General features: G+C 39.7%; 1 protein-coding gene across 10 annotated transcripts in view; it reads left to right on the plus strand.

The window, feature by feature from the left end:
- The window catches only part of LOC137102546 (neurexin-3b), a 268103-nt gene that overhangs the window by 230365 nt on the left and 22361 nt on the right, over positions 1-15377 (plus strand). For all 10 annotated transcript variants that reach the window (XR_010911241.1, XR_010911242.1, XM_067482174.1 and 7 more), the window contains 2 exons: positions 3575-3664; positions 5335-5645. Coding sequence is in view for 8 of the 10 variants with exons in the window: in XM_067482174.1 (XP_067338275.1) it covers positions 3575-3664; positions 5335-5645 (401 nt within the window). In the remaining 2 variants the exon portion in view is untranslated. The remainder of the gene's footprint in view (positions 1-3574; positions 3665-5334; positions 5646-15377) is intronic.

Genomic DNA, 15377 nt, shown 5'->3' on the forward strand with positions numbered 1-15377 from the left:
GATGTGCATAGCATCTGCACAGTAACAGCTGAGCTTCTGGTCGTACCAGCTCAAGGAAGGCTGTGTCTGCCAAAACGAATGTCAGTGTTTGTTCTGTTGTTTATCTAATCAACTTTTTGTTTGTATTATAATAAACCTGTGACTTCTTATTTTAAAACATACATAGCTTACGTCAGATGGCTTCTAAAGGAATTCCTCTGGTTTCTAATTGATTTTTACTTTATATTGGCAAACTATTAAGAACAAATAGCTTCTTCAAGCTAAAATGTATAGCAATAACAATCAATTTACCCATAATACCCGTGTACATAGCAATCCAGAACACTGTGCAAGCCAAAAAATATTACTGCTTGTTGATTTAATATAATGTGCTGTGTGAGGGTGACAAAACATCAAATCCATAATGGTGAAGATTTTTCACTTTCCTCATTCATCCAGTACACGGAAAGGCTGATAGGAAATCTTTGACAAATATCTGTCAACTGTGCCTCAAAAAAACCTTGAAAGCAGAGTGATTTTATAATAAACAATAAAATATTTATCAGCAAGGTCATCCATTTTGAAGCCACCTGTAGAAATTGAATATCAAATCGACCAACTAAAGAGATTTTTCTCATTAGTTGGACAATTAGCTTGTGGTGTATTCATTACAGCGGGACTGTCACCTCATTAATCACCCAAAACAATGTAAGAGCAATACCTGAGACTGAGACATTAGCAATGCATGGCAAGCTTATACCCCTTCTCTCACTTTGCAACATGATTTCACTCCAGCTCGATGGCGACTGCTATTAGTTCCCTCAACCTACACCCCCAAACCCCTACCATTTTCTGTCTGTCCCCTGGTTTCACATACAAGCATTATGCCTCCCTCTGTGGCCGTTGTCCAGAGCAGAGTGTATTTGGCTGCCACGTGAAACCTGCTTGAGATCAAAGGGATGGGGAGGGAGTCCTGCTAGTAGCTGATTAACCTGCTGGCACACTGCAGACACAGTCCTTTAGCTCTTTCAGCACCCTTGCAGCCACATTTACACTCTTTCCAATCTTCCTTTAAACTAAGCTCTGTTTTTTTTTCTTTGAAAGGTAACAAGGCTTGATAGAAAAATAGAATTGAGAGCAAGAGAGAAACATGAGCAAGGTTATGTTTTACCTAACTGCTTTGGTGCGTAATGGGCTAAATGAATGGTTTAATAACGGAAAAAGATGCTGTGTTCTTTAGTACAATTTTAAGCAGTAGGTGAGTTGCAAATCAGTGAGCAATGAAATCAAAACTAACATGAAATGTACTGTGGTGCTTTAGAAGAGTTGCAGGTTTTGGGATGATATCAAACCCTGCAGTCCCACCTTCAGTGAGGTGGATCCCCGTGACTGTGTGTGTTTACACCATGTTGTCAAAATAGCTGTCAGCTGCGAATTCTAGCAGACAAAACTATTTCCAGGAGGCAGATCCTCACAGTTATGAAGCTTTGCCTCTTAGTTGTGTTATAAACAATGCATATATTTACTTGCAAATGCTTTCCCACCTTTGGTATTGAATGACATCATGCTGTCATTCTTAATTTTACACAGGCCTTACACCCTTTTTTTCATACCTCAAGGTTTCTGAAGGACTGACCTGTATCTCCCGAGCTCTCAGTGTGGCCAGACGTGAAGTAGCTCTCACAGGGAATCCCCTCTGTCTTCTTCTTTTCCTTTCGGCTGCTCCCTTTCAGGGGTCGCCACAGCGAATCATGTGCCTCCATCTAACTCTGTCCTCTGCATCCTCTTCACTCACACCAACTAACTTCATGTCCTCCCTCACTACATCCATAAATCTCCTCTTTGGTCTTCCTCTAGACCTCCTGCCTGGCAGCTCCAACCTCAGCATCCTTCTACCGATATATTCACAGTTTCTCCTCTGAACATGTCCAAACCACCTCAATCTGGCCTCTCTGACTTTATCTCCAAAACATCTAACATGAGCTGTCCCTCTGATGTACTCATTCCTGATCCTGTCCATCCTCGTCACTCCCAAAGAGAACCTCAACATCTTAAGCTCTGCAACCTCCAGCTCTGCCTCCTGTCTTTTCTTCAGTGCAACAGTCTCTAAGCCGAACAACATTGCTGGTCTCACCACCGTCTTGAACACCTTTCCTTTCATTCTCGCTGATACTCTTTTATCACACAACACACCTGACACTTTTCTCCACCCGTTCCAACCTGCCTGCACTCGCCTCTTCACCTCTTTTCCACACTCACCGTTGCTCTGAACCGTTGACCCTAAATACTTAAAGTCCTGCACCTTCTTCACCTCTGCTCCCTGTAACCTCACCGTTCCACCTGGGTCCCTCTCATTCACACACATGTATTCTGTCTTGCTGCGGCTAAGCTTCATTCCTCTGTTTTCCAGAGCAGACCTCCACTTCTCTAGATTTTCCTCCACCTGCTCCCTGCTCTCACTACAAATAACAATGTCATCTGCAAACATTATAGTCCAGGGAGATTCTTGTCTAACCTCATCTGTCAGTCTGTCCATCACCAGAGCAAACAAGAAGGGGCTCAAAGCCGATCCTTGATGCAGACCCACCTCCACCTTGAACTCCTCTGTCACACCTACAGCACACCTCACCACTGTCTTACAGCTCTCATACATGTCCTGCACCACTCTAACATACTTCTCTGACAGGGAATCCCCTCTGTGATTGTCAGAAAAACTATTACATTTTGTACACAACAAGAAAACTTGTCATTCTAGAAATAATATTAATAAGCACACAAATAAAGCTCCATGTAAAAGGTGACGTATTATCTTTAATCCCTAGCTGCCGAGTCTGGAAGTGGGTGTGTGTGTGTGTGTGTGTGTATGTGTGTGTGTGTGTGTGTGTGTGTGTGTGTGTGTGTGTGTGTGTGTGTGTGTGTGTGGGGGGGAGCACTTTCTTACCCAAACGACCTCCCGCCACATCAGTAATGATCTCATTTGTATGCATTGTCCTCTTCAGATATGTGTCACTGTGGGACGTCACTCCCAATAGTGCTGCAGTACTTCCACTTTCAACTTCCTTTTCAGCATTACACACACACTTTTTCCTGTTGCACAGCCCCTTTTTTTACCAGATACACTTCTAATCTAAATTTTTTTGATCCCTAAAATGTAAAAGCAGGTGGTGTCCAGTGGGAGAAATAGTGCACGTGAATTACGTTTCTGAGAAAGCCAATTAACGCTTTCTCTAAATTTCCTTTTGTCTTTGTTAGGAAATAGGATTATTGTATTATAGGACTTGTTATGTAGACTGTAATGTATTTTATGTATTTGACCTTTTCTTGCAGGTTATTATTTATGCAGTTTGTCTTTTCCATGACTGCTATGGACTATGTGTTGTGCTTTAATCCATTAATATTGTGTTAAATATTGGTGTGGAGTGTGCTCTACCAATATGAGCTTTAAACAATAAACTACTTAGAAAAAAACATCATAAAGCTTTTATAAATATTCTAAACAAAGATAAAACACATTATAAACCACTGTATAAATGTATGATGTCTGTTGCTGTTGCCAACTGTTTCAAGCTGTTTGTTAAACTTTCAAATTTTAAAGGCAACAGCGACATTGAGCGCTATCAAATGGCAAATAAGAAAATCCCGTTCAAATATACCCGGCCAGTAGAAGATTGGCTTCAGGAGAAAGGTAAATCTTTATCGAACTTTTAGAATGTTTGCTTTTGATCTATTGTCATTTCATCAGCTTGTTCCCTTTCAACCTCTGAGAATGGATAACCATCCCTTAAACCCTTTAAAAGAATAAGTAAAACAAGGCGCTTATTTGCTACTTTTTGGTCTCTCCTTTGTTTCCATTTTGATTTTTATATCTTTCCCCCTTTTTTGCCATTGTCATCATTTTAAATTTTGTTGACTCATGGTGTCCAGTTAAAGGGACTGGGAAGAGATTTCATAAACAGTGTATTGACTAGATTTTAAGTATCAAGTGCTTCTAACTTTGTGTGCAAACATGAGTGGGAGAATGCAGTATCTGCGCTGCAACAGTAGGCCGATTGTTTGGAGAAGAGAATCAGCTCCCTTGGCTCGAATCCCCTGCAATGTTTGAGAACAAACTAATCAGTGTACACATCCCCCCGAAAACCTTCCAAACAGCAGGTGCTTCTCCTCCTAAAATGTATTTGATTGTAGTTACACACATCCCACACGATAAAATCCTCACTTGTTTGGCGACAGAAAGCTAATTGGACCCTTTCTGACGGTATAGCGTGCCTGCCAAGGTGCACTGCACCGTGATAGAGTTGTGCTTTACAGTCACTGACTATCACGTCAGCACCTCGTTTATGTTTAAAACATTTGCGGGTGTTGAAAAGTCTGCCCCGCCTCGTTTTTTTTTCTTTTTGTTGTTTCTTTTTTTTTTTTTGGTGCCAATAAATATTTATATTTAATATAAAATCATTCTAAACTGCATTTAAAGTTCACTGCACATAACCATCTTAACCTGATTATAAAGTCCCTTTAACAACAGCTAAAACATAGACAGGTCTGCTGCATGCATGACTCCACACATGCTATTTCATTTTCGCTTCTGTGATATGAACATCCTGTCCCTGTCATTTCATATCCAATGTATTATGTATTATAATTGTGCAAATGTTGCAAATATAACAAGCTTGCGTACTATGTGTCTCTAAATTATACAAATCAGATCCGTAATTATGATTGGTGTATTGTGAAGGTTTGATACATTTTCATTTCATAATTAATGCATGAGCTGTGTGTTTTGACAATGATATTTAGGGCTCTCCTAATGAAATTCCTCACGATGTGTAGTAAGTGTGTATTGCTCATACTTTATCACAGTGTGCCAAAGCCTGTATACATATTTATTATTTATCATTTTAAAATGCAAGTCCACTGTTTTGTCCAGAGAATATTAAGAGTATCAGTGAAACATTTTCCAGCTCATTTTTCAAGTTTTTTTTTTTTTATACTCGCATGTGTTGGCTCCCTTATGATAATTTTTTTTTTTCAGCTAAATTGTGTCTGCTATTTCCATTGGTAGTGCTTTTTTTGTGTATATAAAAGGGAAAACGCTTTGCTCGAGTAGATAACAGTTCATTTAGCTGCTGTCTTTCAAAATTAACAAAAGTGGAAAACTGACAGCTACAGTACTTTTGTAAGTGTAAAAGCATTGGATGACCTGTTTTACCGCTGAAATTGTTTCATCCACAACCATGTAATCGAGCAATAAAGCAATGTGTATTTTAAAAGCTCTATGTACTTTCAGTCAGACATCCTACATTACATTATACCTCTTTCTTGCAGTATATTCATTTTTATCCCTTTCCCCTGCATCAGGCCGGCAACTGACAATCTTCAACACGCAGGCCACTATATCCATTGGTGGAAATGACAGGAAGCGGCCCTACCAGGGCCAGCTCTCCGGCTTCTACTACAATGGCCTCAAAGTCCTCAACATGGCCGCCGAGGGACACCCCAACATCAAGGTGAATGGCAGCGTGCGCCTGGTGGGCGATGTGCCCGCCAGCAGGGGTGCAGCGCGGACCACCACTTCGGTGCCACCTGAGATGTCCACCACCTTCATTGAAACTACCACCACCCTGTCAACCACCACCACCCGAAAACAGCGCTCGCCACCTACTATTCAGGTACAGCACGAGTTGATGGGAGACAATGGGAGAAACAGAGGAAATGAATGTGCTTAAGTGAAAGAAGTTTTGGATGTTAAAAATGGAAAAAAATGAGAGAGCATAAGGCATTTTATTTTCTAAATATTTCTAAATATATGTGGTGAAAAAACTCGTACGCTTTTGGGACGTAGCATTTTTCGGAAAGACATTTCTTATTGTCAGCAGGTGAGTCATTAGCGTAGTGCATGACAGGAAACAAGAGGCAACAGCTAGTCTGCCCCAGGCCAGATCTTTTATAAATATAAGAAACCTGGAAAAACAAATGATAGAAAGTATAGGGAATTGTGAACCGAATGAACCAAGTTACCCTCTACAGCTGTATAGACATGAGAGATCTATCTGTAAGTGCCCCGATAAATTTCCTAATTGTCACAGTATTATTTTACAAAGGTCACAATATCCATAATTTCAAGTTATATTTTTATTCTGTAGCTTTACTGAAATAGTTTTGAACAATTTACAATTCCAAGAAAGCAGTTTTTTTGTTTGCTTGTTTTGTTTTGTCCTCTTCTTCAACACTGTATGAAAAGATTAGTTTTAGTTTTTTCTTTAACGCTCTATTCAGAATGGGGAGCATGTAGAAGCCTGGTGATGGGCCGTACAGTGCGGTGATGGAATTCAAAAACATATGGGTCTGACTCTGTACACTGTGGACATTCTCACACAAAATGAAGGACTTTTCATTGATCGATGATGTCAGACATAGGACTGTCTGAAATGTTTTGTAAAGGTCCAGAGGACAATCTCTGGAAGCTGCTGGAAAGCTTTGGGGCAGTCTCGCAACAGAGCAGACGGAGACACAAGGTTTTGTTTTTGTGATTTGTATTACAATTTTGAACTTTGGCATTGTTTTGTATGGACACAAGTTATCACAGCTGTTAAGTTACAACTAAAAACACATAAAAGCACATTAACGCCTCTTTAACAGCTTACAGTCTGCACAAATCCCATTCAGAGTGCAATGTCACGTGGATTTTTTTCTCATAGGTGATTTAAAAAGTGCCTCTCTTGAGTCGTGTGGGGCACAGCTGTCTGTGGATTAAATTTTTTTTGTTTCCTCATAATCAGGTTTCAAATGTGACAGAGTGAAATGTCAAATGTCAAAACAAAACAAAAGTCCTTTAGTCCCTCCTCCAGTATTACGTATTTTTGTGGCTGAACGTGGGTGTATTGTTGCAGCGCTGCTCTTTTCCGTGCTTGATCAATCAAGGTCATGATACCATAGTTCTCATTCTATCGACGACTGAAGTGCTGCTGTTCATTGAGGTGTGCAAAGCTTCCCTTTCCACTCCCTTCTATATTTATCTGTATTTCCCTCTTATTTTCTGTCTCTCTATCTCTGTCTCTGTCTGTTTACATCTTTCAAAAACCAAATCTGGCCTTACTGAGGTCTTTCTCCAATACGTCCCGCGTCCAAGCACATAATTGTCACTGCCATGCCAAAAATCTAATCATGCTTAGCAGTCCTTTGACAGCCAGGGGACAAATCGAACCATTCCTTGTTCATATTAAAGCAATAACTCTCCCATGGGGGTTAGATGGGTCTGCGGGAGAGGGTGGTTCGTGGACGATAGACAGGGGACCACTGATATCAGACTATTCGGCTCAGCAACAGATCGCCTGCCGTGCAGTGATGATCGCCCTTCCTGTCAGTGCTGACACTTGTATGTCTATGTTATTTCAGGGGTGGGGAGTCCGGAGCTGTTAGAAAGCCACTAAATGCCCTGTGATTTGGACAGAACTGACACAGAAAGAGTGTCAAGCTCTCGTACAGCTGGGACTGTTTGAAGGTCTCAAGCAAAAGTGAACGACTACATATCCATCTATTGACTGTATCTTGCTTCAGTAATATGCAATGATGAACGAGCTGAGATAAATTACACCACCATCTCAGGCCCCATCAACAAGGTCACGTCGCATAGCAAAAAACACCATTACTGGGAAAATGGCATTTTGTGTCATAGACTATTAATGTTAAGGAAGTCAATAATGTTGTGTGCACTATGAAAGAGCTTTTATATAAAGTGCTCTCCTTTTCAAGGTGAAACGATAAAGGGATGCCTCTTTTGTCAATAGATACCAGATGGTGCAATTTGGAAACTTAACAATAAAAATTTAGTTTTTTGCCATCACTAACTTTTCGCTTTACTTTTGTGTTCCATCTGAGAGCACACCTTGTTCATTCCTCTTCCACGTGCTCCCATGGCAGTGTCCGCTTTGATTCACGCTGCTGTGTCACAGACTTTCATTTGCCAAGGCCTTTAATTTTACAGTTCCCTAGTTGGCTGTCAAATACTGTGGTGTGAGAGGTAAGGAGGGGTCCTGTAGCAGTTTGGCAGATTTCTCCAGCCCTCAGGGTAAGTATAGGGAAGTAGAGGGAGTTGAGCTATCATTGGTGATGTACTGCAGAACTGAAAGAGAGCTATAGGCATCTGACACTGTGCCGGACGCAAGTCTGTGCAGCTTTGCCTACCCACATGTGAGGTAAAATACGGTTGGCGGTGTCTTTTCTGAGGTGAGAAGTGGCAAATCCCTCAACCTCTCAGTATCAGCAGAATGATAGGCGGGTTTGGAAGTGGAGGGAATGCATCTCACCCTTAATCATTGCTCTGTGGGGACGTACTGACGCCAAAGACACGTTTTGTTTTCTTTTCCTCTCCCTCTCTCTGTCACCGTGCTAGCTGAAAAACTCCTCCAGATTACAGTACCTGGAGGAATTTCTAGTTGAGTAGCTCTGAACTAGAGAAGTTATACAGGGGATTATACCAAGAACTCCAACTTTCATTTAGTCAAAGCAACCAGAAGATGTAATCTAAACTGTAAATTCCTTTAGATGATGTCTTCTGGAAGACAAGAGTTTTTTTTTGATAGAAGATATTAATATTAACTCTAAGTAAAGGGAAGTTTACATATACACGTACTCCCCAAAGTACAACTGCAGTAGTTAAGTTGAACGTCGGTAAATCCTTTTAAACTAATTACGAATGCCCAGAAAAATGTTTTTCTTTTAGTGGTTTCTTATTTAGTCATGGATTTTTGACACTTCGAGCCAAGTTTTCAGGTGCTTTAAGGTCTTAATCTTAAAAATGTCACCAACAGACAAAAGAAAGAGAAAAGTAATTAAAATGGGCCTCTTTATCAGCTCAGCGATAATCAGTCAATGTGTCAGTCTTTATACAGTAAGTACTGAAGGCTTTAACTGGCAAAGGTTCATCACAGAATATTTTGTAATCTGTTTTTCTAATAAATGAAGTCTGATGCTGTCTGACACTAATTGATGATTTTCAACCCCCCTGTACCCGCAATTTTAATGAGTTTTTCCACTTCATATTTGTTTCGTCATGAGCATTATAAATTGTCTCAGACCTGGTATGTCGGTGAGATTTCTCCTTCAGGAGATCATGCTTACCACCCACCCACAATCTTGCTCAGTATTTATATCGTGTGAAGATTTAACCCCTGCAATCACTCAGTGTTTCATCTATTTAGAAGTAAGTACATTTTCTCATCATGTGCTTTAGTGGTAACCTTTTTAACGCTAGCTGCCTGCTCTCAACTCTTTTCCATGCAGTATGTAGAAATAGTAATGTATGTGGACAGAGATGCTAACATAATGGCAAATTAGAGTTACTTTCTACACAATTGGATTTATACAAACAGATTTAAGGATTCAATCTTTATCGTTCAGAATGAAAGTACTATGTAAACAAATCAAAAATATCTATAAACTGACTTAACTGGATAAGGAATTAGGATCTAGAAAACAGTAATACAACGGTCTAATATACACACACACACACACACACACACAACCCCAATTATAAAAAAGGTTGGGATGATGTGTAAAAATATACAATGAATGCAATGATTTGCAAATCTCATAAACCCATAAATAGTTTTTATCAACATTTTACCATTTCATGGAAAATATTAGCTCATTTCAAATTTGATGGCAGCAACACATGTCAAAAAGGTTGGAACAGTGGCAAAAAAAGCTGGAAAAGTAATTGCTGCAAATAAAAGAACAATGGAGGAGCATTTGTCAAGTAATAAGGTTAATTGGCAACAGGTCAGTAACATGATGAAGACTTTGAAGATCCCACCATCTACAGTATGTAATATCATTAAAAGATTAAGAGAATTGGGAGAAATCTCAAAACTGCATACATGTGATCTTTGGGCCCTCAGCTGGCACTGCCTTCAAAACAGGCATGATTCTCTCCTGGACATCACTGCATGAGCTCAGGAACATTTCCAGAAATCACCGTCTGTGAACACAGTTCACTGTGCAATTCATAAATCATGCAATTTGTGAATATCATGCAAAGAGGAAGGCATATGTGAACACGATCAAGAAACGCCACCGTGCTCTCTGGGTCAAAGCTCATAGGCAAAATGAAAAATCTAAATTTTCCACTTTGTGGAAAATATGGAAAGCGGACTAAAGAGGAGAGCGACCATCCAGCTTGTTATCAGCGGAGAGTTCAAAAGCCTGCATCTGTTATGGTAAAGTTGAAAAGTACAAAGAGGCTTTAGAGCAACTTATACTCCCATCCACAAAGTGTCTCTTTCAGGGAAGGCCTTGCATATTTGCTGCTGAACTAGCCTGAAAACATTTGGTGCATCATAAAATGAAAAATCCAGCAACAAAGGCCCAGGACTGTTGGGCAGCTAGAATCCTGCATCAGACAAGAATGGGACAACATTTCTCTCCTAAAACTCCAACAACTGGTCTGTTGTTAAAAGATAAGGGGATGATACACAATGGTAAACATCACCCTCTTCCAACTTTTTTAGATGTGTTGCTGCCATCAAATTCAAAATGAGCTAATTTTCCATGAAATACAAAAAATTCTCAATTCTCAGTTTCAACAACTCATATGTTGTTTATGTTCTATTGTGAAAGTTTTTATTTACATCTTTACACATAAATGTTTTTTTTTAATTGGGGTTTTTTGTGTGTGTGTGAGAATAAAATCTTTGGTATAGTCCAGCTTGCTTTAAGTGGTGCTTTAATCTCATGTAGACCCTGTTCTCTTAAAATGAATAAACAGTTTGACTTGTTTCTTTTGGCTCTCTCACCTCCAGCCTTCATAAGTGGGATTGTGTTGAAATTTAAATGTCTTGACAATTATACTCAAAGTTATGAAACAGATAATTAAAATTCTATGAGTATCTTACACCATGAAATCCTTTTAAGGAGGATGAGAGATGATCTAGCATTAAACAGGATCTCCACCAATTTTAAAAATCAGTGTCTGTTTACAGTTTTGTGGAATATTACTACACATGTAAAAAATGTAAAATAGGGCCTTTTGTGGCTTCAGACGGAGCTGTGCCACATGTCTTGAATTTTCTAAGATGATATAACTTGAGTGAGTTATGCCAAAAAAAACTGAAGTATCAAGCTAGGACATTCAATTCTTGCAATTTGCAATATTCTTGCAATATGCTGTGCAACACCCCAGTGTGTGAACACAAGTAGATAATTGCCTCCAGTCAGCATAGCCCACGTGCAACTCTCAAAATTTTAAACTCTTTGCAAACTCCATGCAGCTCCTTGTTGCAGTCTGGCTCATTGGTCTGAGGGATCCCAGAACTAACCAATTCACTTTCTTCCAAAATGGAAGGAGAATAACAAATAACTTGTTACAAATAAAGAGCAAAAGAACATCAAAGCAACAGGAAACCAGCATACAGGCTCTTAGACTTTCACCTTCAGAAACACTAACAGTTAACACCCAACTGTCATGTTCAGCTGCAGCTTGTTACTCCCCAACAAAGAGAGCGCATTTTGTGCAAGTATGACATTGACAGCAGACAGTGTGCACAGATTCACAGGGGAGCTTGCAAGTGGTCCTTGGCAGGATGCATGTTTGAGGCTTACCAGGTCTCTGTAGCCCACTCTGTTTTTGATGGAGGCTCCTGGCTTAAAGCTACATTAATTGCTAACTGTCAGCTGATGAGTTTTGGATTAACCAACTATCAGATCTTGACAAAAAGAAGAATAAGTTATAGTTGTGTTTTTATTTGCTTCTACTTAGAACCTAAAATGTTTGGAAACTACTAAATCTAACAATATAGACTTGATTTGAGGCGAGTGGCGATAGATTACAATAAAACAAAACAACCCTTCAAATTTACATTATTCTGGTTAAATCAAAAACATGAATTTTACACTCATCGATTTGATTTGGGAAACTTCGTTTACAGAATGCAAGACTCTCTATCATGAGAGATCTAGGTCTGGCCTGAGATGTTAGGAAACAATTAGGATGGGACGCTGCAATCTAGAGTACCAAGAGGGAAAACATCTGAGGAACAAAGTGATTTGCATGGCTGCCGTGTTCAAGAAATTGCTTGCGTCCATCATTTTCAATTGGCTTAGTGCCCTTTACACAGAAAAATTAGATACAATGTTTGTAGAGTATTTGGGCTTGTTTTTTTGTCAGCATATTTATGCGCTTGGATGTTCATTTCATGATGACAAAAATAACATGTTCCATGGATGACACTGTAATTCCTGGACTTTTTGGATATTTAAAAAAAAAAATATTCTAGTAAATAATTTAAGGTAGGAAGGTACAGGAAAGTTTCAGTGAACAGGGCAACATGCAGCAAAGGTCATGAACTGAATTTAACTCACTCACTCCTTTTTTTCCCCTCAATGTTTTCCTCGACTCACCTCTTTATACACTGTATATCGAAAGTACGTCCGGGATGTTGCTTAACGCCTGTGGCGTATACGATAATACGATAATTACTGATATATTTTCTCGTCTAGTTAGTGAGAAAGGTGCTCTACACCATGCTGCTTGTCTCCACATGCTCGATGTGTGATGAGTGTGTTTTGAGTACACAGGTGTGCACATGTGTGCGTGAGCGTGTGCCTACATGTGTGTAGGCGGATGGACTCCTCTTCTCCACCTGCCGTCAGTTGTCTTTACTTAGTTTAGTGTCTGTGATCACCTTCCCACACTACCAGCACCTAGAGCTGCCAGCAGTTGTGTAAAGGTCAAACTAGTAGGCAGCCATTCCATGGGCTGTTTTCTTTATTCCTTCTGTCCCTTTCATTGTTTTTTGTTCAACCTGCTTTCTACTTGTTTTTGTGGCTGACCTGCTTAGCACCCCAGCTCCCTGTGAATTCTGGGAGATGGATGCTAGAGGTCTGTTAGTTGCTAAATAGGTCCAATTAGTAGACAGCAGACTGATGGGGCCCTGCTGGAGTGTGAGTGTGGCTCATTAAAGTGATGCACACACACACACACACAGACACGTACGCACACAGTCTGTACAAGAATCTCTTAATCTTATTCTCACACATCTGCCTGCACATCTGCATACATCCATAAGCAAATTAAGCTTAAACTTGCATATATTTGTACACATATATACAGACAAAAATCAAAAATCGGGCCCGTTGGAGCCACATGTATTCACTGAGCAGTCAAAAGAACAAAATCAGAGGATTTTCAGTGTGTGCTGCCAAATAGTTCACCCCTACCATCAACATGACTGACTCGCTCCACCACTGTCATGGATTGTCGCAGCACGGAGTGTGTTTGCAACATTGTGATTCCCTTTATGAATTTTTCATGTCGCTTGTTGTGAAAAGGAATATGTACATAGTTATTTCCATTAGACTTCTCGGCGTGAGCATGTTTGTAGATGTTTGCAATTTCATTTCTGTAGATCATGTGTTTCTTTGTCTGTGTGTGTGTGTGTGTGTGTGTGTGTATGTTTTGTGAGTGTGTGTTCAGGACAGTTTGTCTCTCAGTGTGTGAGAACTAGCAGCTAGCTCCAGGGGTTTTGAACCACAGGGGTTTTTGTAATGGATGTCCCCCGTGCCTCACACCACAGCTTATATAGATCCTCCGGGAATGTGTGTGTGAGTGTGCGCGTGTGTGTATGTGTCTCTGCTGTCTTGTCAGCCGCCACTGTCACGACGGGGCACTCACACACCAAGGGGCAAGCAAACAGCACACATCAGTTATAAACACACACACACAGTGCAGTTTGTTTCTGAGGTGACCAGCAGGACGTCAGCACATGCTCTGGGTGGTACACAGGCTCCACCACATGCTGCGCTGCCTCCAGAGATGGCTGACTGGTTATAACACGATATAGATGTCCAACCTGAAACTCAGACTTACAACGAAAGCAACAAAGTGTCACTACAAGCCTAACAACACTCATTGTGCTTCTGATTGTCAGTTCCAAATATGCAAATAGTTAAAAGCATTTAACTGTAAAAGATCAGTTTAGTGAAGCTAATTTAAATACTTTTTAATAATAGAATATATCTGTCTTTGAGTTTAACAGAACAATTGTGGATTAAAAAAAAAAACATTTGAAATGTTATTCAAGGCGGTGCATTTAAAATCCAGATTTTTCTTCTTTCAGTAAAGATGTCATCTATCCCGGAGCACATGCCAGTAGACTTACATGGATTATCAAAGTGGAACAGTCGGTATTAAATCCTGTGCCAAGCCATTTTAAAACGTTGTGAGGTTGCTCTGAGATTCTGCACTCTTGGTGGTGTTTAATTAACTTTTTTTTCCAGCACAACGGTTCCGGGAACAAAACTATTACAAAAGTTAAACTTGAATTGCCAGCAATTATTTTTTCTTTAACATTTTAAGTTACTTTATATCAGACTTAAGAGTTACATCTTTTCCTGTTAAACAAATCTCTCTGAGTTACTTGCCTCTGACTGTCTCCCCTTAACACATAAAATTATACTAGTTGTTTCGTCCTACTTTACTTATTTAGATTTTACATGAATATTTAAACCTTGCAAATAGTTACAGACAACAACTCTTCTCACAACACACGCCCTTCTCAGTTTTGCAATTCATGCACTTTTTAAGTAGGGAAATGGTGTAATAAAAACTTTTAACTTTTTAAACCACTTTTTATATGTTTTAGAATATGCTTACCTAAACATGTGTTCTTATTTATTATGACTGATGTTTTACCCTGCGTTCTGTCTTTGTACTTAACTAGGCTGATCATGTCACAGTGACAGCCTTTATATTGAACACAACACACACATAAAATTGACTTGGATTATTTCATGTAACTTTCTGTAGGACAGCAAATTCATCACACATTTAAAGTTTTAGTGCAATAGCAAATGCATTCTTGAGATGTGTTTGACGCTCAAGTTACAGCCACATTCACAGAGCCGTTGAATAGTTCCACAGTGGTAGTAATGAATCTTTGTACAATGCAGTAATGTGAATATATTTGCTGCCTGCCTATGATATGTACTTCGGTGTGTATGTGTATGTCTGTACATGACAAAGAGAGACAGAGACAACATCTTTGTGAAGATATTCCGAGATCTATACATGTATTACTGTATCTATGTGCACGGAATGCACCGTGTCTCTAGTGGAGACAGTAGGATTTAATTTATTATGTATCACACAGACACAGCCTTTGATGATCCATAACAGCAGTGTGTTCTGTTACATTGCTCAGTTAAGCTGTCAGCAAGGCCCATTAATATTTCTCCTCTGTATCCACAGAGACTTGGTGCAAAGCACAATGAAATGTGTAGCATGTAGCAGCGAATAATCGGAAGGCTTTGTGCATGTACAGTATAGTGTGTGCGTATGCATGTGAAGTTACTGTGGGAGGGCTCAGACATATGGTTTATCCTAAATTATTTCTCTACTGGTTAGT

This window comes from Channa argus, chromosome 17 (genome assembly GCF_033026475.1).
Source record: "Channa argus isolate prfri chromosome 17, Channa argus male v1.0, whole genome shotgun sequence".
In the NCBI taxonomy this organism is placed as follows: Eukaryota; Metazoa; Chordata; class Actinopteri; order Anabantiformes; family Channidae; genus Channa; species Channa argus.